This window comes from Typopeltis vanoorti, chromosome 8 (genome assembly GCF_054136105.1).
Source record: "Typopeltis vanoorti isolate ZY-2024b chromosome 8, IOZ_Tvanoo_1.0, whole genome shotgun sequence".
NCBI classification, from domain to species: Eukaryota; Metazoa; Arthropoda; class Arachnida; order Uropygi; family Thelyphonidae; genus Typopeltis; species Typopeltis vanoorti.
In genome coordinates this window covers 50139180-50163500 of record NC_143556.1, presented here as the reverse complement: position 1 = coordinate 50163500, position 24321 = coordinate 50139180, and the positions used below count along the sequence as shown (strand labels likewise).

The 24321-nt window shown below is 35.6% G+C and overlaps 1 protein-coding gene across 4 annotated transcripts in view; it reads left to right on the top strand.

Moving 5' to 3' along the window:
- The window catches only part of EndoB (SH3 domain containing GRB2 like, endophilin-B), a 277611-nt gene that overhangs the window by 147527 nt on the left and 105763 nt on the right, over positions 1 to 24321 (top strand). For 2 of the 4 annotated variants that reach the window (XM_090397228.1, XM_090397226.1), the window contains exon 6: positions 1112 to 1258. The exons of the other annotated variants lie outside the window; for them this stretch is intronic. In XM_090397228.1, the coding sequence (XP_090253354.1) occupies positions 1112 to 1258 (147 nt within the window). The remainder of the gene's footprint in view (positions 1 to 1111; positions 1259 to 24321) is intronic. 4 annotated transcript variants of the gene reach the window in all.

The following is a 24321-nucleotide window of genomic DNA, read 5'->3' as shown; positions in this document are numbered from 1 at the left end:
TGCTTTACAAGATCATGAAAGCATCTATGCCATAAATTTTTTAATATATCTGATTCACACACAAAAGCCCACCAGACCTATAGCACATTAGTGCCATGTGTGGGGGCAAATGAAGTAAATAAATGAAATATGCTTCCCAATTTGCATTAGTCATAAAAGTTTATCTGACAAACTTTTAAGACTAATGCCAACTGTGAAGGCATGCACATTTTTTGTAACATTTATTTAAAATACATGTAATACAAAGAGTTAAAAAGAACACTGTATTTTCTGTTATTAAATAATACAAGGTATTATGTAGAAATTAAATTTTATTCCTTGATTGTTATATTGTTTATGGTCTAGAAATGTTACAAAGGTTTCAATGTTTCCTAACATTTTTATTTATCAATCTAAATATATGCCTCCATTTGTCAGTATTCCAGAAAACATGACTTATGATCTTTGGCTTAACTATAATAATTTTTTTAATATACATATGCATATACATATCTAGAATTTTTTTATGTATTCATCTATTGCACTTGCACGCTTTGCCGTAGTGTCTTGACTTCACATGGTGTCCTGACCTTGCACTAGTTATTTTTTCCTCATATTGTTTATTCTGTTCTGCATCTCTTATGTATAAAATATTTTTTTCAGCATTTATTTTGATTATTGGCATGTGAAATGCCTTATTTGCTCGAAGAATTCTGTTTTCTTATTGCATGTTTTTTTTTTAAAGAAGAAAAAAAAAAGATGATATATTATTTAGTTAGTTCTGTACTTTCTAAAAATCATTGAAGAAATTATTTTTAAAAACAATCAGATTTGGAAACTTAATTAAAATAATTATGGCATTATTAAGATATTTAGTTATTCTCTGGTTTTTATTTGTTTCATTTAACCATTGATGTAATAGTTTTCGTCTCAAAATTGCAAAAAAAAAAAAAAAAGAAGAAGAAGAAGAAGAAGAAATGAATAAATTTATATTGTTTTATCAAGATTTAGTCAATTAAATTAATAACTAAACAGTTACAATAGTTTCAAATAGCATTAATCATAATTTAAGTATATTGAAAACCAGAGAGTAATTAAATATATTGTTAACTTGGGTTCTTCTGAACTGCAGTCTCTGTTGCCTCCACTTCGGTTCCTATCACGTGGTTTACGTTCTTCTCAGACTGTTTCTGTTGATCGTAATGTTCCGTGCATGAGGTTAGCCTTACATCGGCCTTCTTTTCTTCCTTTATTGACTCGAATCTGGAATTCTTTTGCGGTAAGTCTTCATTGTGTTATTCACCTTTGTAAACTTTTAACCATTGGGTAATTGTGAACTTCCCAGGTAGAATTTTTCCTGGGAAAGCAGTTATCTTCTTACTTATTACTTTATGCATAGTCATGTTTCATAACCAACCAATTTCATAAATAAATAAAAAATATCACTCTTTGTTCCCTAATTTTTAGTGTCTTTTTTTTCATTTCATTTTAATTGAAATTCATTTTAAAGAATTGTATATGTACACACACACACACACACTTTAATATTTTTTTCTTCCAAATAATTATTGGTTCAGAAAGTGTATGAGAAAGTTTTTTTCAACTGATGGTGAAAGTAAACTAAGAAACATGAGTATAACACCCAAAGATTTGTATTAATTATCAAAAAAAATGTTGTATTATTAATGAAACTGTATTGCACAGTATGACAATATAAACTGAAAAATTCCAGTAATTTATGTTTTGATTATTATTACATTTTATTATTATTATTACATTTGGACTCCAGGGAGTCCAAAAACTCATCGATGGAGGGCTTACTGTACAACTTGTCTTCACCACTCAATTCACTAACTACAACAAACTGCATCTACCAATGCCATCTACTGTCCACTGCCACCACTAGTATTTTCACAGGCAATCACAAACATCCAAGCCCACAGCGGGATTCGAACCCGCAGCCTTTTGGCTGGAGAGCGGATACGCTAACCACTCAGCCAACCAGGCCAGCGTTTATTTATTATTATTATAGCAAATTATATTTGCTATAATAATATTAAATAAATAAATTTACATTGTTTTATCAAGATTTAATCAATAATAACTAAACAGTTACAATAGTTTCAAATAGTATTAATCATAATTTAAGTATATTGTTAACTTGGAAAGATTACCCTGGCTATAGGTACCCTGAATGCCTGCACTCTGGCAAAAGATTCCCGAATTGAATTCCTACTTAAAGAATTAAGCATCACAAAAATGGACATTCTGGCAATAAACAAAACAAAAAGATCAAAAGAACTAAAAGCACGGTGGAATGACAGCACACTAATTTTCCTTGGTCCAGCAATCAACAATGCAAAACAAGGTGGAGTCGGGTTCATTATAAGGAAAAGACTAACAAAGAAAATCATTTCAGGTAACATTCTCTCCAGAAGAGTTGGCACTCTGATGGTAGATCTTGGAAGAAAGGCCACCCTTAAAATTATTACATTATGCTCCTACATCGGCCTGAAGTGATAATGAGATAAATGAATTCTATAAGAATCTTGAGGAGCCACTACAGCAAAAATCCACGTACACTTTCATCTGTGACGACTTTAATGATAAAATTGGGAAGGACAGGAATCAAGAAACCTTCACCGGTCCTTTTGGACTAAGTAATAAAAATGAAAGAGGGGAGAAAATTCTAGAATTTGCAGAAACAGAAAAACTTTTCATTGAATACCTTCTTCCAAAAAAGGAAAAAGGTGGACTTGGGAATTCCCAATGGCAATATAAGAAATGAAATAGACTACATTCTAACAAACTGCAAAAGAATAGTTCAAGATGTAGGAACAATTGACAGAAAGTATATTGACATCCATTTAGATCACTGACCACTGAGAGTCATCCTACAAATTGACCAAAGAAGGAAGAAAAAATATGGGCAATCTCAAACCATTGAAAGTGACTCAAACATTTAGATCCTGATTTGTTCAAACAATCTGTTGATCAGATAGAATGGAATATTACCAAATATGCCATTGACAAAGATTATAACATGCCCCCTGGAAAATCTATATAGGTGCATGGAAAGTTCTGAAGTTGATCAAGAATCCCCCCCCCCAAAAAAAAAAAAATAAAGACTCCATACAAACCTTGAATTTGCTTTAAAAAAAAAAAAAGGAAGAAAACTGAAAGATAAACCAAACTCACAACTTGAATATAAAATTATTTTTGCAAAGTATTAAGAAAGAAGATCCCAGAGGACTATCAAGAAATGCTGCTGAATGTAGAAAGAGTTGAAAGAGAATTAATTATGAAAAGGCCAATCCCATCAGCACTACTAGATCAAGATGGAAGAAGACCACAAATAGACCAGAACCAAAACTAGATAACATATACGATGTACCAGATGAAATAGAATATGCACTCAGAAACATGAAACCCAATATAGCTCCTAGCATTTAATCATACGAAAATTGATGATATTCAAGAAGGAGGACCATAACTTGATAAAGCTATGGCTAAAAAATTTACTTGATACTTAAAAGAAGAAAAAATATTATCAAAATGGAAGATATCAGAAACAATTCTTCTCAAAAAGGTAACATAGAAGACATTAAAAATTGCCATTCTACATGTCTGCTATCACGTATATACAAATTAATGACAAATTATATCAAAACAGAATCAAAACCACCCTTCAAGAAAATAATAGTAAAGAACAAGCAAGAAAGCAAGATTCAAAAAAGGTTATTCTACATTAGATCACCCAATTCAGTGAACGATGCTAAAGAAATCAGATCCCTTTTTGCTTTCTATTTATCGACTTTAAAAAGCCTTTTGACACCATCGAACATAACAGAGTTTTACAGGCACTACTAAAATAAGCATCAGTCCAGTCTACATCAATCTAATTAAAGAAATTAACACTGATAGCTCTACACAAATAACCTTATTAGATGACCCTATAACTAACCACGGGGCCATAAACCAGAGTGTATGACAAGGAGATGTCATATCACCAAGCCTTTTTAGGTGTGCTCTGGAAAGCTTTAAGGAAAATTACTTAAAAGGTGGCATAAACATCAATGAAGAGCTGCTTCAAATACTGTTGTTTGCAGATGATATATCACAAGACCCACAAGAACAATGCTTCACCAGGTGAATGATTCCTGTAATAAAATTGGATTAAAAATTAATCCTGACAAAACCAAATAGATGAGAAATAAATACTGCCAAACCACACCTTTCAACTAAATAATTTCATCATTCAAAGTGTAAAATCCTACACATACCTTGGTCAAACGATAAACATGGACAACAATATTTCTGAAGAAATATAAGAAAAAGAGCTGCATGGACCTCCTTTAACCATATCCAATTCATAATTACAGATCCCAAGCTAGATATCAAAATAAGAACCAGCATGTTCAACAGCTGTGTCCTCCCATTGTTAATCTATTCGAAACTTGGAACAGCATCAGTGGTGGCTCATAAGAATTTGTAGTGGTGGTGGTGGGGGGGCCGCAATGCTACCAGCATTGCACGTAAATTATGCATTACCCACTACATTATTCCCACTAGGTAGCAGTTTGGTGTTGTCTGATTGAATACAGCTCCAGCGTTGAGTATACTAGCCAGTACTGATACTAGCCTTAGCCTGCACAGCACACTGAGTATTGCAAAATACAACTTTTGCTACAAAATGAATTATATAAAATACTATCAAGCGGCATTGTATTACAAACAAGAAAATAGCAGTTTTTAGATAAATATATAAAAATTTAAGAACGGCAATAATAAAACGGGAACTTTCATTTTATACTGGAGGGACTGGAGCCCTTATGGATGAGCCACCACTGAGCAGCATACAAAAAAGAGGAACTTAGTCTTCAAACCACCCAGCATGCTGTGGAAAGAAGAATCTTAGGGATAAGTTAAAAAGACCACATCATAAATAGAACTATCAGAAAATTAACTGGAGTAAAGGAAGTAGTGAAAACCATATATGACAACAAGGCATAGCATTCAGGTCATATTGCAAGACTTAATGATAACAGGTGGACCTACTGTGTCACAAACTGGTATCCAAGATCAACCAATAGAAAACCCATAGATCTCCAACTAGATGGGAAGACTGACCCCTCTAACCAGAGTGATAGGAAACAAGTGGAGAAGAACAGCTCAAGATCACAATAGCTGGAAACTTTGCAACCTGCATTCATAGAGAAATCCTGAAATGAAAGCAACAGGTTCATCCAGGTGATTTGCTATAAAAGTTTTGCATATTTTGGAGTTAAAATCTGAATAGGCACACAGTAGTTGTATAAACTCTACATCAAGTAACTATAAAACAATCAGCGCTATAGCATGTTGGAAAAGAGACCACTAGGGTACTTAAAAAGGCTTTTTCAACTGAAAGTGAGTTGGTTAGTTTTATACAGATGTGGCAGGTTTTTTAACTCCTGTGTAATTCAGGTTTTCATCCTGCAAACAGCAAAACCTCCTTGGAGGTTGGGGTGTATAATTGACCTACGGATTGCTTGAATGCATAGTGTTGGTTAAAAGTAGTCTTAGGGATAAATGACTTAGATATGTTCTTGGAGAGTGAGGGACATATTGCTTAAGTTGAACCTGAAATGAGCACGACAACAGGTGTAGGGTCGGGGACATGCTGGACTAGAATATTGAAATTCTGAACTGAGGGGAGAGAAGAAAAATCAACAATCTGAATTAGGACTGCTGAATCCTGCAAACAGCAAAACTTCCTTGGAGGTTGGGGTGTATAATTGACCTACGGATTGCTTGAATGCATAGTGTTGGTTAAAAGTAGTCTTAGGGATAAATGACTTAGATATGTTCTTGGAGAGTGAGGGACATATTGCTTAAGTTGAACCTGAAATGAGCATGACAACAGGTGTAGGGTCGGGGACATGCTGGACTAGAATATTGAAATTCTGAACTGGGAGGAGAGAAGAAAAATCAACAATCTGAATTAGGACTGTGTGTGGGAACCTGAAATAGAAAGGTGTCTAGGTAATCAGTTAGGGAGCAGATTCCATGGATCTAACAACCTGTACTTATTTATAAGTAAGTATCAAACCTGTTTTGTCTTTCTCTCAGTAACACCAGTTATGTCAACATGATACTTCTTAAAGATCTCTGCTAGTTTTTCTTTTCTATTGATGCTCCTTACAGTGTAGTTAGTTCAGAAATGACACCTACTCTAAAACATTATAAGCAAGTGATTATCAATCATCCCAGTAGTGACTCTTAGCTAAGTATTGTAGATTATTTGTTTTATAATATATATATATATATATATATATATATTGATCCCATACATGAGAGGTAGAACCTATAAGCACATCACTGCCATATGTGGTTGGTGAGAACTGAGAAAGAAGTTTTATTTATATTTTTCTTGAAGAGTTGCAGATTGTAATTGTTTGGGAATACTTCATGAGAAAGGCTGTTCCAGAGGATGGGGGTAGATGGAATAAAAGAGAAAGAAGAAAAGTGTGTTTGGTGTGTTGGCATTTGCACTCAAAAAGGATGCTGAGCAGCCACTGCTCTTGTCAACAGACAGCGAAAGGATGGTTGCTAATTTAGTGAAGCAGTAACCATGGAAGTGCTAGAACAGACTGTGCATCTATGATAAATATTTTTAATGGAACATGTGCACTAGACATATTTAAATAACTTTCACAGGTTACACATGCAACAAAAATTATTTAGAGTATTACTCAAAAGTTCCAATAGATTTCATCCAATGTTACATGGATATCATCAGGGAGATAGACCTGATGTTATCCATCAGGTCTGTCTCCCTGACAGACACAATAACAGTCTGTCAGGGAGACAGACTGTTATTGTGTGTGTCAGGTGTATATTATGTATTATATTATCATGTGTATATTAGCCCATGTCGCACTCGTAGCCGAATACAATATTACACTGTTAGAATTCAAAGGAACAATTGTTTAAATTTGTGAAGATAAAAAATAATTTAAAATAATTATTAATTAAAAAAATCAATTCAAAGAACAATTAATAGTGATCACTTCCAAAAACTTAGATATTGGCATATAGTTTGATCAGTTCAGGTGATTTCATAGCAATTCACGTGTTTCAAGAAAAAGATGATCACCAGCATACCATCACCACGAGAGACTCTTCAGTTTTTACAATCTGATTTATGGAGCATCTAGAAAAAAAAAAATCTGGCACTATATTTCCTCAGCCTCATAATGGGTTTTTGTTTTGTTGATGATATACTTGCAGTTTGGTCCCAATCTGAGTCAGAATTACTTCAGTTCCTAGAAAAAATAAACTCATTATATACTCCTGTATCAAGTTCACTATGGAACATGAATCCAATAACCAATTACCCTTTTTGGATACCTTAATAACCCACAGGTCATGTTAAATTTGCAGTTTATCGGAAGCCAACCTTTACTGGCAGATACATTCACTCGTCCTCTCACCATCATTCATCACAGAAAATGAGTATTATTAAGAGTCTTGTATGAGAGCTCATATGATCTGCTCTTCTAATTCCAGATGTTAGATGAACTGAATAAAATTAAAAGCAATCTGATATGTAATGGATACAACAAAACCATCATCCTTCTACCAGACTACAATCTGGTGTGAAAAGAATTTCAATACCCTACCCTATGTTAAAACTCAGAACAAATAGCAAGGATTCTTTGTAAATTCAATCTAAACAGTTGGAAACTGCCTTTCTTCCTACCATCTACAAAGGATACATTACTACCTCTTTCCTTACCAGATGGCTATCAGATAGTCTGCTCATGTCATCTTTGCTATTTTGGAGAGACTGGCCATTCTGCCTTGAGTAGAATTCAAGAACATCAAGACAATATTACATTTCTGGAATCTGACACGTCTGGCCTTACTTCTCACACTATTGACACTAGGCACAGAGTTCTTTAGAACCACACAAAACTTATCCATTCCAGCAAGTTCAAATACAATTGTCTTTTCCTTGAAATGTGAAATGCTACAAAATCGTCTGAACCTGAACTGATCAGACCGTATGCCAATATCCAAGTTTTGGGAAGTGATCACTATTAATTTTTCATAATTTTTTTTAAATTAATAATTATTTTAAATAATTTTTATCTATGGAACTTACTATAATTGTTCCTTTCAACTCTGATAGTGCAATAGCATATACTTCTTCTATGACCGAGATATGAGCTAATGTACACAACTCATTATTTCGATTCATGTTTTGAATGTAGTTAACGTTCTATCTCCCTGATTATGTCCACATAATGTTCGATGAACTATATTGATTTTTTTTGAATAAATTCTATGTAATTTTTGTTACATGTGTAAGCCATGAAAGTTATTTGAATAAGTGCATCTCTAAGATAAGGGTTGACATTAGTCTAAGGTAGGGATTGTCTGTGAGCTGAATTGTTCTCCTTTAAACATCATTGAGAATTTTTATGGAGGTTTTAGGTGCACCACCTGAAACATTTGAGATCTGAAATTTTAGCATTAGCATTACTTTCAAGTAACTGTGGAGTCTGAAGACATTCAGTGTTAGAGCACTCAGCACTCACTTCCTCGCTCACGTTAATTTTGTAGTTTCCAGAGATGATCTCTTCTTCTCCCATTATTGTATGCAATAATTCCCCTGTATCTATCTGATAGCTCCTATCACCAACTTATACATCTTGATTATATCACCTCTACTTCTATTTGTGAAGCTCTGCAGACTACATTCCTTTAATCCAGTGGTTGCCAAAGGGGTCGATATCGACCCAGGACAAATAATATGGCATTGTTAGGGGTCAACAGAAAAATATAAGACATCATTGTATGGGTAATATTTAATTCAGTTAACTTGGATTACCTCCATGACAAAAGACATGGAGGTAATGACAACGCAATTAAGAGTGAATCGTGGGATCAGTACCTCCATCTTACAGATCCATGAATAGGACCTGTAACATGGAGTAAGGTCATGAAAATAGTTACTGAGGCCAATCAAGTAGGCCAAAATTACGTATTTACCAATAAACGGATGTTGGTGGTTACTGCCGGCCGGCGCATTAGGAGCGAGATTGCAACACGTGTATGTGGTTCTTATTTACTGATACTTACAAGTATTCGATCCCAGTCTCATTTTTGCGCATTGAAATGCAAGTGAGCGTTAATGTTCTAAAATTCATCAACATACGTATTATAATTCAATCATTATTCATTCACGAACTAAACCTCTCTGTGTTGAAGAGTTGAGCAGTGCTGGTAGTAATACCAGTGATATTAATACCAGTAGTTTATTAATATCACTAGTAAACCAGTGATATTATTAGTGATAGTAATAGTAGTAGTAATAGTAATATAATAATATATACTATATTATACATACAATAAACACTGTAACTATAAAATAAACAATCTAAAAACTCACATAAACATCTTTTTTTTGCTTGTCCTATTATAATTACGTAATAGGAAAATATAGGGGGTCGATAACAAGTCAAGATACTCTTGAAGGGGTCGACGGGCAAATAACTTTGGTGACCCCTGCCTTAATCTGTAGCATTACAGTCCTGAGACATTCTTAATTAATTATCAGTATAGTTAGGTGACAAGATCTGTGCACATTTGTATACAGTTAGCTGGATAGGTGAAAAATAACATCTTAAGCAGAAGAAAATACCTTGTTTTTAGATGCCGAGAAAGCTGTTGATATGTTTATATCAGAAGTGGGAGGTAAATATCAGTCCAAGCAGAGATCTGATCTGATTTGGTAAAAGGGAGCTCAGCGTATTGCTGAGCTCCCTTTTGTTAGAGAAAAGATGAACTTGGCAATAGATTAAAAAAATCTTGAGAAATTGAGTGAATTGTTATGGATCTAATTTTTTTTTTTTTTTTTTTTTTTTAAATCTGTTTTTCAGTTATGGTAATAACCTGAGTTTGCCACTATTAATTAGGAAATAATAGTATCTTGATTAATAGCTCCAATTTAAGACAATGTTCAAGTCTTAAAAGATATTACAAAGAGGATTAAAAATCTCTGTCTTAGAAAGAGGAACAGGGAAACGGGGAGGCTCAGGGTGGACAGGGATACACAGCGTGAGAAAGGTGGATGCTCCAAGAGGAGGTGAGAGAATGTGTAGGCAGGAAAGTAATGGGATGATCAGGGATCAAAAGGAAACAGATGGAATTGCAAAGGGTTCTAAAATGAAGAAGCAGAAAGGGAAATGGCCCCAGTCCAGCATGGAGAGATCACATCGAGTGAGTGGTATCAGTGGAACTAGCTGTAGATCCAGAAATGAGTTGTTGTGTTTGTATACCAATGCTAGAAGTATAAGAAACAAGGCGGATGAAATGGTTGCACTAATTGCGTCTGTGCACCCAGAGATTGTCGGAATAAGTGAGACATGGTTAGATGAGGATGACATCCTGACAGGAATAGAGATGGAAAGGTATGATGTGTTTCGTGAGGATAGAAGGGGTAAAAAGGGAGGGGGAGTGCTATTGATGATAGAGAAAGAGTTATGTCCATACAAGGTAGAGATGCAAGGGGGAAATGGGGCCAGTGGTTTTGAGGCAGTATGGTGTGAGATAGAGGTGAATAGATTCAAATACTTGGTGGGATGTTGTTATAGACCTGGTAATGTGGATGGTGGTGATAGTGAAATGTATAGTCAAATAAGCCAAGCAAATAAGAAAAGGATGATCATTATGGGTGATTTTAATTATGGCAATATAGATTGGAATGAAGAGATAGCAACTGGAAGTAAAGAAAATGAGTTTCTTGAGTTTTTGAGGGATAACTACCTCAGACAGTATGTAACAGAGGGCACAAGAGGATTAAGGGTCTTGGATTTGGTCATCTCATCGGAGGATGTAATTATCAATGAGGTATCAAATCATCCACCAATTGGCGAAAGTGACCATGAGGTGATTACTTGGGTGGTTGCCAGCAGTGCAAGGACCCCTGTGAAAAAAGGGTATATGTGGAACTACAAGGGGGGTGATTATGAAGAGCTCAGGAGACAGCTTGCAGGTGTAGCATGGAATGAGGAGTTAGCTGGAAAAGAGATCAATGCAGCTTGGGGGATTTTCAAAAAATATTTAGTGGATGCAATGTCTAAATGTATACCACGGGTGAGAAGGTTAAATAAGTTAGGTGTGAGATGGATGAATAAAGAGATTAAGCATGCAATACAGAGAAAAAGGGCATTGTGGAGGCAGCATAAGAGAAGTGGAAGTAACCAATTTCATGAGTTCTACAAAGACCAGGCAAGGAGAGTGACTTGGTTGGTGAGAGTAGCTAAAGAGAGGTATGAACAGCAGTTAGCTAATGAAGCTAAAAAGAATCCTAGGGAGTTCTTTCTATATGTAGCCAGCAAAAGAAAGAATGATTATGGAAGGATGACATTGATTGGAGGAAATGGTATAAAGACAGCTGTTGCAGAATGTGTGGTGGAGATACTTAATGAGCAGTTCATAAAGATCTTTCAATCTTGTGAATGTGACTTCATGGAGAGATTAAGAGCAGTTGATGATGGGGAGGAGAGACTGACTGTAAGTGAGCAAGAGGTGTTTGGGGAGTTGAGTAAACTAGATGTAAATAAGGCTGTGGGACTTGATAATATATCACCGCGTATTCTGAAGGAATGTGCCAGAGAGTTGACACCTGCCTTGACATATTTTTTTAATACGAGTCTTGCACTTGGTCAAGTCCCTAAAGAGTGGAAGGAGGGCAAGATTGTGCCACTTCATAAAGGAGGTGATCGAACTCAAGCATCAAACTATAGGCCTATCTGTGTGTCAGGTGTTGTGGTTAAGTTGTTGGAGAAGCTTGTGAGAACTAGGATCCAGAGTTGGGTTGACAACAATGGTATAATCTTTGATGGACAGCATGGATTTGCTAAAGGGAGGTCGTGTTTTAGTAATCTACTTACTTATTACAATAAAGTGACTGCTTCCTTGGACAGAGGAGAAGGATACACAGTAATATACTTGGATTTCGCAAAAGCTTTTGATAGAGTGCCTCATGATAAGTTGACAGTCAAACTAGAGCAGATGGGGTTGGATATTAGATTAGTGCATTGGATTGGAGACTGGCTATCTGATAGGTATCAACAAGTTGTGTATGGGGGTGCAATATCCAGGAAAAGGAAAGTCACTAGTGGAGTGCCTCAGGGATCTGTTTTAGGGCCATTACTATTTAACTTGTATATTAATGATATTGGCGAAGATTTGGATGGAGATATTCAGTTGTTTGCAGATGATGCAAAGTTGGGACGAACCATAAAGAGTAGTGAAGATGTTGTGGCCTTGCAAGAAGACTTGAATAAATTGAGTGATTGGACAAGCAAATGGGGATGTGAGTTCAATGTTGCAAAATGTAAGGTTTTAAAATTTGGAAAACGAAGATGGGATGCAGAATTTATGCTTGGTGAAAATATATTGTTGGAAGTAGAGGAAATAAGAGATCTGGGAGTGATAGTGGATAAGGATCTAAAATTTAGGGGTCACATCGCCAAAATTGTGAAGACAACACAAAGACTTCTGGGAATGATGAAGAGGACACTGACATGTAGAAGTAGGGAGATTCTTGTTCCATTGTATAAGGCTTTGATTAGGCCACACGTGGACTATTGTGCCCAGATTTGGTCACCTGGTTTTCAGAAGGATGAAGAGATGTTGGAAAGGGTCCAAAGGCGACTGACTAAGGTAGTTTCTGACCTCTGGAATGTCGAGTATGAGGAAAGATTGAAAAGATGTAATTTGCAGAGACTAGTGGAGAGAAGGAAGAGGGGAGATATGATAGAGACCTACAAGTTGGTAAGGGGTTGCTATAGGATCAATGGTGGAGAAGTTCTACAGCGAATAGTGGGAGATCAGGGGAGAACCAGAGGTCATCCCTGGAAACTGTATAAAGAGGGTGTGAGTAGGGGAGTGAGAGGCAGGTTTTTTTCGTGCAGAGTTGTGAATGATTGGAATGCCTTGCCTGAGAGTGTGGTGTCTGCAGGGAGTTTGAATGTGTTTAAGACCCGGTATGATGAGATGTGTGTGAGATAAAAGGACCTCCTAGATGAGTCTTTGACTCCATGAGGTCTTGTTTAATAATAATAATAATAATAATATACTGTACTACAAACATTTAGATAGATGCACTGCTATTAATGCAACAAACTTATAGATTTATGCTCCAACATCGGACCACAGAGTAGGAGATAATGCAGTTTTTGAAATATTAGACTGAATACAAAACATTGCCAGTATATTTTTCAATCTGATGAGAAATTTTAATATTCCAGTACAAAAGTAACTCGCATCTAAGAACTATTGGAAAATATGGACATGGCCAAAAGAATGAAATGAAGAAAGATTTGGTAGAATTTCCTGAAAGCCAGGAACTCTGCATAATGAATACTTGCTTCAAAAAAAGAGAAATAGAAGTTGATATGAAGAAGTAACAAAATGAGAAGTGTTTAATGGAATTGACTATGTTATAAACAGACAGTGTATATTGTTTGAGACACAGATATAATAAATAAATGGGTAGTGACTGTAGACTTAAGGTGATGAATTCTTTACCGACAAAAGACGAAAAATGGTACTGTACATAAAACCACTCTGTTATCCATCCCACCCATCTTCTTTGGCTTGTGCACTAGTGTCATGTGTATAAACTGGTTGATGACGCCTTACTACTATTGTTCCTTTTTTTCCCACTCTTGGGAAACTTCCATAGTGCAAATTCAAACACTATGTCAAGAACCAACTCTTTTACACATTCTCTAAATGTATTTCCTTTAGTGTTACACAGTGATCAACATTCATTTCAGCAAATTATGGAGACTACAACCATGTTAGAAATAATTACTTTCATTTCCGATGTTTTGACCTTCATATTAAGGTCATCTGGAGTACACACACATATATACATTATATTATGTATATTATATATAACATACACATTATATATATACACACAGACAAGCTATATTACATTTCAAACAGTATGCCAAAGAGACAATGATTTGATTCAACAGTTATTCTACTGGCCTGACCTCTAGTGAAAAAAAAAAAACTACATCAAAGCTATATTCTATTTATAACATCATCAGAGAACAAATTCGTATAGATAGTTTTATTACAGCAAAAGTGGTATCCTAATTTAACATGAGAGTTGTTATGTATATTAGAGTTAAGATCCTGGATTACTTAGTCCAATTTATAATTAACATTTAGACGGAAAGGTTATGTGGGTAGAATATGTGCCTTCCATATTCTTGGGATTTTTAGACCATCATTATTGTTAAGATTAGGGTGGTTAATAAGAATTATTTCACAGGCCTCCTTAAATTTACGTTCATAAATTTACATTTTGGTGTGATGTAAACAACAGGTGCCTTTCCAGTCAATCCTATGTACAATACCATGATCAGAAAGGCCAGATTTACCATAGTTATTAAATTTAATGTGCCATTTATGTTCCTTTTTTGGATAAGAATCATTCAACCTGTTTTACCTATATAGGGCAAATTGCAGGTGTAATGAATACAGTATACTCCAGGGTGAGCCAGTAGAGGAAGTGGATCACAGGATGAGTTGAAGTTCTTTATTTTATCTGATATTTCTTTAATGTATGGAATGGTTACAGTTTTATTGTGATATAGTTTATTTTTGTTTTTAAGTGAGGTCTAGGAAAGAATTTTATTGATAGTATTTTGGCTGTAGCTATTTTTCAGGAAGGTATTGCTGATAACTTTTAATTCATCTTTAAGTTTTTGTTCACTGGAGCAAATCTTCAAAGCCCTGTTTTTTAGTGTCTTAATGACACCAGTTTTTGTTGGGTGGTGGTAGGAGTTTGTGTATATATTGGGCAGTATGTGTAGGCTTCTGGTAAACAGTGAAGGAAAGACTGCCATAAGGATGGCTTATGACAAAGTGTACCTTGAAAAGGAAGTGTATTTTGACTTTCAGTTTCAATTGTGAATTGTATGAATTTGTGTTGTTCGTTTAGGTGATTGAGGAAAGTGTCTAATGTCTGGCAAAAACATCATCAACATATCTAAGCCAGAGTTTGAGTTTTAAAGTAAAGGAATCTAGAGCACGTTGCTCAAAGGCTTCCATATAAAAGTTAGCAATTGTGTGTGTGGGGTGGGGGGAGAGATAATGGTGATCCCATGGCTCTGTCTTCTTTTTGTAGGTAGATAGAAAGTGTTTTGACCCACAAAATAGGCAGAACATAATACATGTGCAAAGAGTGCTGTGATATCATGCAGGAATATATCCTGTAAAAGAAGAACTGTATTATTGTTTGGGGCATTTGTGAAAAGGGCAAAGTCATCAAAGCTGACTAATAAATCACTTTTTTTCCAGTGTGATGTCTTTAATTTTGTTTACAAAATGTGTGTTTTTAATATAGGAGGGGGAATGACTTACAACTTCTTTACTGTTGATGCTAGTTTCTTGGCTAGATGATAATTGGGGTTGTCTATACCTTTAAATATTGTCTGGAGTGGTATTGTTAAAATCTTGTTTTTTTTTTGTTAAATCTAATTCTTATTAATTAATTCTTGTTCGGCTAATCTACGTTTTCTCGTTTGAAACTTATCTTCTTAACCTTCATTATACTTCCGACTTATCGTCAGTTACGTCACCTGTATCTCGTGGCCCCAATTAGTAAGGATCGCATGTGCAAGATGTCAAGAACAAAGAAAGTGCCTCGGGCTGGAGCCAATTTCTTTATCTGATTTGCTGGTGTTCATTCTAAATTAAATTTTGGAAAATTTGTTGGTCAGCTGCGCCACGAAAATTCTACGATAAGACTAATATCTTCCTCTGAAGAATAGAACACCCAGTATGACACACAGCTCCTTCCTTTCCTACTTATATCTATACCAAATTACAAATATTACTCTGCAGTCATGGCAATATCTACTTTAAGACACATAGGTTTGATTTTATAAGTAGTGCATTGGACTTAGAAATCAGGCAAGTTATTTTGATAAGAAAACAATTTATTCATCAATAAGAAACAATTACACAAATAACACAAATTAATCTGACTTAAATCTAGATTATATAATTGTAATTTAATTTTCATTTAATTTAATTCAATTTAATTTAAGTTCAGGTCGCAACGTGCCACTGCACGCAATTTGGATTCCATTGTACTTATGCGCCCTATCCTCCGTGTCATTCCTAGTATTGTTCTACCATACTGATGTTGTTCTAAGATACCTAGGACAAAATATTTACGTAATAAAAAACCTACTACTGTGGTTCACGCATGTTAAATTTAGTCATGACTTAAATCTAATATCTACGTTATATCTAAAACTCAATATGTTACACGATCAGTTCTCACAAATCATCTGAATCTCAGCAGAACTACTTGTCTAGAATCTTATCCCCCTTTCTTAACCTTACATATAATGTGATCATCAACATATATAACTTCAGCCTTAAGTAATGACTACAACTATAAAATACAATTAGATTCACAATACAATTCAGCTAGGCTTTCTCTTGCATAGAGTAAATTAAGTCAATTGTTAGCACAAGGCCTAAAGTCCTGTAACTCTAATTTTAAAACAATTCCATCAATACAAACCACCGTCACAATCTAAGTTTCTTTCTGAACAAAAATAATGCATGAAGTCTGGTCCTCTAAAAAAGCCAAAGAAAAACGGTTAGAAGAAAAAGCTAAGAAATGCCAAGAAGCATACCAACAAAACTACCTAAAAGTCTTCCATGATACTGTAAGAGAAATTACAAAGGAATTCTCAGCAAAAGCAGTAACAATGATAAACAACAAGATGACTGAAACCAGGAATATTGAAGATATAAGAAAACTCTGGTCAAGCCATTTTAAGACTATCTTCCACCAAGGAAACAAAACTACAATGCCAACAATAGAAGAAAATAATGACCACCCAAAAATTTTACAAGAAGTTAGATATGCAATAAAACAGATGAAAAACAATAAACCACCAGGCATTAATACTAACCCTACTGAACTGTGGTCATATGGAGGCAGCATACCAATAGAATATTTAACAACCCTATTCATTAAAATACTACAAACAGGAGAGATTCCAGATGACTGGAGAACTGGAAAGATCATCCCAATATACAAGAAAGGAGACAAAAGAGACTGCAGAAATTACAGACCAATTAATTTACTCCCTCGCACCTATAAAATACTCATAAGAATTATACAAAATAGATTAAAAAACACCTACGAAGAAATGACAGGCATAGAACAAGCTGGTTTCCGAGGAAACTATTCAACAATAGACCAAATTTTCACATTGCCAACTAGCAGAGCTCAGCTGGGAAGATCATAAAGAACTATATTGTTGTTTTGTGGACTTTAAACAAGCTTTCGATAGCATCAACAGAGAAATCCTTCTTAAAATTCTACTAGAAAAAGCAATAGACAAATATATAATGCAGTTTCTCATAAAATATTACTCTAAGACAAATGCAATAATTAAAAAGGACACACAACAGAACCCATAGAGATCCAAAAAGGAGTAATGCAAGGATGCCCATTATCCCCATGCCTATTCAACATATATCTAGAAGAAGTTGTAAAGAAGGCAATAGATAATGAGCCTGGAATCAATGTCAATGGTTTAAACATAAATAATATCAGATATGCGGATGATCTCATCCTTCTTGCAAGAACCCCAAATGAACTACAAAAGTTGATAAACAAGCTAAACGAAACCTGTAAGACATATGACAAGACAATAAATATACAAAAGACAAAAGTGATGAAAATAGGGAGGCACGGAACTACCATCTCAGCCACCCTAAACTGAGAACAAATAGAACAAGTAGACAACTTCAGATACTTGGATCAAAACTAACAGAAACAATAGGTGAACTCAAACAATCAAACACAGAATAGCAATAGGATGGACCACCATGGGAAAATTACAGAAAATCTGGAAAACAAACAAGATATCTAAGTAAGCCAAAATCAAATTATATGAAGCAATAATTATACCAACAGTCATCTATGGAGCAGAAGCAAAAAAGATCACAGTCAGACAAGAACTATTGTATAAAAAGACAATAATAGAAAAAATTATAAAACAACAACTGAGATGGTTTGGCCACACTGTATGCATGAATGCAGACAGACTTCCTAATGTCCTAATCAATACTTTTCCAACTGAAAAAAGAAGACCCGGAAGACCAAGAATTACCTGGCTGAAATTAATAAAGAACATCTCGGGATGCAGAATATATAAGAAACTTTTTCGAACAGCAAGGAATAAAGAAGACTGGAAGATCCTGCTCAAGAGAAGATTCGACCCGTCTTAGATGGAAGAGAAGAAGAAGGTCCTCTATAGCTGCTTATCCCTTCTTGTTTCCGTTAGACTTCGTCACTGCACCTGAACATCCTTTATGTAATTTTCAAGACTTCTTTCCTACTATCGGCAGACAATTTAATTCCTACGGCTTGGAAGTTCGGCATCTGGTTCCTCCTAATACTACGTGTCTTAGTTGCATCGTTCTTCTGGCCTTTGCTTCGTGAATATCGGTCTCCAAGTAGGATAATGTTTCATCACCCACAATTCTATTCAAGCTCAGCTGCCATTAACGATCATTGTACTTTCTTCCAAACTCCTCGGCTTACGTTGACCTTGATACCATCATGAGTTTGAACTCTCTCGTCGGAACTCCACGTGACCTCGTAACCTCACACTGACCCACGAATGGGAACTGCACATCGACTCGAACTCCAAGAAAAAGGCCAAAAGCTCCATCTCGACATAGCACACTGCTATTTATTTGGTTCAGATGACCTTCGTCTTTTCTTATGTAGTAATCCCCTGGGACCCTTGATGTTCTACACCTGTCATCCTCATCGATCAGTGCACTCAGACGGGAAACCCCTGTGTAATGTCGACCTTCATGTTTGCAGTAGCCTCAGGTCATGACTTATTCCCTTAATCTGTCTGGAATTTTTTGTTGACTAGAGGTTTACTTAGATACAATTTACCTTATATATAATTTCCTTTGTTCTTACACAAAACTTTTGATATTACAATATTCAATAATTCAAAGAAAAAACATTATTTCCATTTCAATTACACCAGATTTTTCTATTAATACCCAAGTATTTTAGTGGGACTTAGCATGCTTGTAAAATCTGCATGAAAGGTATTTTATTTCAAAAACTCCTTTTATTCAAGATTTTACAGTATGTTCTGCTTCTGAATCTTGGGTAAACCATAAAACTAACTTCTTTATCTCTACTTGTTAATGTATTCTTCAATAGCCAAGTAATTTTATAGGCTACCTTAGCAAATGTCCTCTAAACTTTAACTCTCTGGTCTACTAGCACCACCAGTAAATCTCTTTCATCTATTTCCTGGAGTACAGTGCCATTAATGTGATACACAGCTTGTAATCTATTTCTGTCCAGTAGTCACCCTCTCATCCACTTAACCAGTGTCATATCTGTCCCATTTGTTCTAATTTGCATAAGAGGGTTCCATGTGGTATTCTGTCAAATGCCTTTGCAGAATCATCGTTTAGCCATTTCCTTTATCCAACTCTGCTTATTCTATTATAAAAAGACTGTAAATTACTAAGGTGAAGGATCAGTCACAAAGCCATGTTTCCCCTCATATGTATCATATTTTTTCCACCCATTCTTGAATCCTCTTTTTGACCAATTTTTCTAGTACTTTAAAACACCACACCTGAGATACTTATTGGTCTATAATTTGCTATTGCAGTCTTAGAACCTCCCTTATGCAAGGGAATTATTTTGCCCTCTTTCCAATCTCTTGGAACTCTACCAAAGCTGAGACTTAAATTGCCTAGTTAGAGCCATTGCCAGTTCCCTTGCATGTTCTCACAAAACCCAGGCTGATATCCCATCTAATCCCATAGCTGTATGTATATTGAGGTTCTGCAATATCCTAAGCATCTCCAATTCATCCACCTATTCCCACAATATTTCCATATATATTTAGAGAATGTTGGTCAATTTATAACACGGTTGTAGAGTCCATACATATAATGTGATAATTTGTGTAAAATGAATGCTGATCACTGTGTAACGCTAAAGGAAAGGTAAGGAATGTTGGTGAAGAGCCAGAAGAGTTAGCTCTTGACCTAGTTGTTTGAATCTGCAGTGTGGGGGTAAGGGGTGGAAAGAAGAAAAAATACTACTACTTCTGCACAAAATAGAGCTAAGACAGAGCTTTCAGTTACAGACCGATCTATACATCTGCATTTGTAGTTAAAGGACATGTGTTCATTTGGTGTTCATTGGATAAAAAAACCTACCCTAGTATCAACAGGGACCCTAACCTTATATGTCAATCCTGCCCTCTCACGATACAGCATACCTGATTGCTAGGACTTACTCACTGTCTCCTTAGAGCATATCAAAGAGAAAAATTGATACTAACTCACTCCTAAAGACATACCAGAAATGGTCCCACTACACGATAATCAACTTATTAAAAAATTAATGGAACATGCTCCGTAGTGGATTAAAGACATACCTCCTGACTCGTTAATAGATGGCATGGACACATTCATTTCCTCCACAGAAGATAAAACAATTAATATACCTAGTGTGCCCTAGAGGAAGTCCAGTTTGATATCTTGGATATTTTCCGATGAAGAAATGATAGACACTGGCTGTTCACAATTCTTCAAGAGAAAAATTCAAAGCTAATGAAAACATTTCTACAATGGAATTGTCATGGATTCTGTCAAAACATGTACAACATCAAAGCTTTCTTGCAGAAGCATAAACCAATATGCCACTTACAGAAAACATAACCTGAAGCCCGATGATAATCTAGAATTATGCACCGTAACTATCATTCGTAATGACAGGATGGGGGATGGGTCTACTCACAGAGGAGTTGCTATCCTATTTGGCAACCATTCATGCACAAACCATTCCTAAGACGGTGATAAATCAATACTATCAAACTACCCTGTACGGAAAAAGTGTCCAGACACCCCAATCTGTAACAAAAATGGAATATTGCAATAGATCACATGTGCCAAAATTTCTTTAAAACTGCAGGTGAGCTCCTCAGACATTGTACAGTACTGTATATCACTGACTTCTGATGAAATGTTATTATAGGGTGCTATGCATGCAATTGAAGAAAATATTGCAACACCTACCATCAACTGTTCAAGATGTTATAGTAAATGAAAATGTGAGGGGCTTATAACTACCAAGAAATGTTCAGGGAGGCCACGTAAATTGATGGAAAGGGACAAGAGAGCTCTGAAATGTGTTATCCATGAGTGCCGTCATTCCTCTGCACAAATCATCACCAAGGAATTGCAGTAGTCAACAGGAGTGAGTGTGTGCACGAAGACCATTCGTAAGGAACTGCACAAGTTAAATTTACATGGCCTAGCTGCTGCATACAAGCCATTAATAACTCATACGAATGCTAGTAAGTGACTTGCTTGATACAAAGAACATTATCGATGGACCATAGACCAGTGGAAATAAGTGGTATGGAGTGACAAATCACAATGCACTCTTTTTAATTTTGATGGTCATTGCTGGGTATGGCATATGCCAGGTGAACAATATCTGCCAGCATCTGTCATCCCAACTGTTAAATTTGGTGGTGGCAGTGTCATGCTCTGGGGATGTTTTTTTGTGGTATGGATTTGGACTGTTGGTGGTTGTGGATGAAAACATGAATGCCGCAAAGTACCATGACATTCTAGATAATGTCGCACTGCCTAAACTTTACCATTTTTATGGAGATGGGCCATTCTTGTTTCAGCACCACAATACGCTGTGCTATAAAGCATGCTCCATTTTGACATGGTTTGAGGATATTGGTATACAGAATTTGGAGTGGCCAGCTCAAAGACCCAATTAATCCTATAGAGTTTTTGATTGTCTTACCTTGTGTACTGCTATAACCTTTGATATGGTGCAGTATGACCTTTGCTGTCCTTGTGCCATTAAAATCATAAATCATCATCATTCTATTATACAACAGAATACTTACTGAAGAACTTTATCCAGATTCATGGCATAACACATTTATTACTGCTTTCCCAAAGCCCAATAAAAGAACCAGAATTAGCAAATAGTGTCCTATCACTCTGACAAACTGTCTTTGTAATATCTTGGAGAAAATAGTTAATATCTGATTTCTGTGGTATTTAGAAAGCAGTGATCTCTTTTCCAACACACAATATAGTTTCATAGACATTCATGATGTTGAACCATTTGTTCCATTTAGAAACATTATCAGAGATGCATTCTTGAAATATGAACATCTGTTTTCAGTTTTTTTCCTTTGACATATGTCATATTAAATTTTTATTAAAAACTTTCTCTCCAGCTGAATCTTCTAAGTTCATGTGGAAATCATATTTCCTAGCTATACTGCTCAGAAGAACATGTTCTCCAATGCTCTGTCTTTACTGTCAAAGTAAACTCAGTCTACTTCCTGTAGTAGACAGTGCTTGCTCTATGTGTTGATGACTACATTTTCTGTCATTCTTATAACAAAAAGGTCATTGAAAAGCAACTTCAACAAGCAATTGATCATATGTATGTTCATAGGCTGTTGGTAATGGGTTCAGATTTTCCAGTAGAAAAAATGTCTATGTACACTTTTGCAAAAAACTCAAATCCTTACCCAAAGTTAAGAATCTGAGACAAACTATTCTCAGTAGTAACAGAAACAAAGTTCTTAGAACTTATTTGTGACAGAAAGCATGCATTCCTTAAACATATTCATCAAATAAGAGAAAAGTGCGAGAAAGCATTGAATATTCTTTGCGCTTGATCTCCGACAGAATGGAGTACTGATGGATGTTCTTTGCTTTGCCTATGTTATGCTTATTCACTCAAGCTTGATTATGGGTCATAAGTCTGTGTTTGATTGTTCGATCCTATCCATCATCAAGATATATGAATAGCTGTTGCATTTTGTATATTGCCCATTCAAAGCCTTTGTTTTTAAAACTCTCTTACTTTGATGGAAGCAGTTGTCTTAATTACCTAAAATTAATCTTTTCCTGAGTATTCTACATGGAGTAGTATTTTTTCTTCTTAGAAAGTTCAATATTACAGACATCTGACTGTCATTCATCAGTTTGGTGTGATATGGGTATTCAGAATTTGGAATGGCCAGCTCAAAACCCCAACTTCTGTCCTATAAAGTTTACGATTGTCTTACCTTGTATGCTACTATAACCTTTGAAAGAGATGTACACAAGTTGTTGGCATGAATATTGATAACATTATCAGCAATAAAGATGATAGTATTCTTCCATGGTAAGTTTGCACTCCATCATGCAGCTTCTTGCTGCACCAGCTAAGGAAGTTGCATACTTCATCATTCTACCTGCAACTGTTTAAAGCACACCGAGAAAAGTATCTGTTTCTTTCTTACTGCTTCTTAATGTCTGTATTGATAGGTAGAAATCTGAGACCTCTCCTGCTCTTTTTCTTGATTTCATCATCTCTAGTCAGCTTCCACTTTTTTTATGGAGAATCCATCGATAGGGATTATTCACCCTGTCAATATGCTAGCACCACGGATGGGCAATCCACAGTACTATAGGTTACAGTCTCTTGATTGCAGTAACTATACTTCTGAGTTGTATGCCATCCACTTTGTGCTTGTATGCATAAACAAAACTGCTATGAGAAATGTATGATGTATACAGTCTTGTTGAGTCCTTCATGATGGTCTTCTCTCCTATGTAAAATCCACATCTGATGTGCTACAAGTATTGTATCAAAACTGGGGCTCCTAATTTTGATGTTTGATTGTGCTGGATTCCCAGCCACTTTAAAATCAAGGGAAATGAGACAGAAGGTGCAGCTGCTAGGCCAACTCATACTTTCTCCACTGTTTGTCGGTTCCCTATACAGATTATGGACAATAAGAGCAGAGTTAATTAATCGATAGCAGTCATCCTGTCCTGGTAGGAAAAAATAAATTGCATGAGATTATGCCTGAAATTAAGCATTGGCAGCCTGGGCGACATAAAAAGGGATGAGAGAAAGTTGTTATTGTACACATTCTTATCTACTGGAGGATGATGGCCCACTTATGTATGAGCAGTGCAACACTTGTCTACTTCCACGGATGTCATCTCCGGACCCTCCATAAAATTAAAATCCTATCTACTGATATACTATATGTGTCTTTCAGAAGTTTGTTTTTTCATCCTATATCACTCCTCTTTCTCCTGTTTGCTAGTGTCTACAATTTACAAATCCAATCTTTCCTCATAACCCACATTTCACAATCCCAATATCATGTTTAACACATTCCTTTTAAAGATTATATTAAA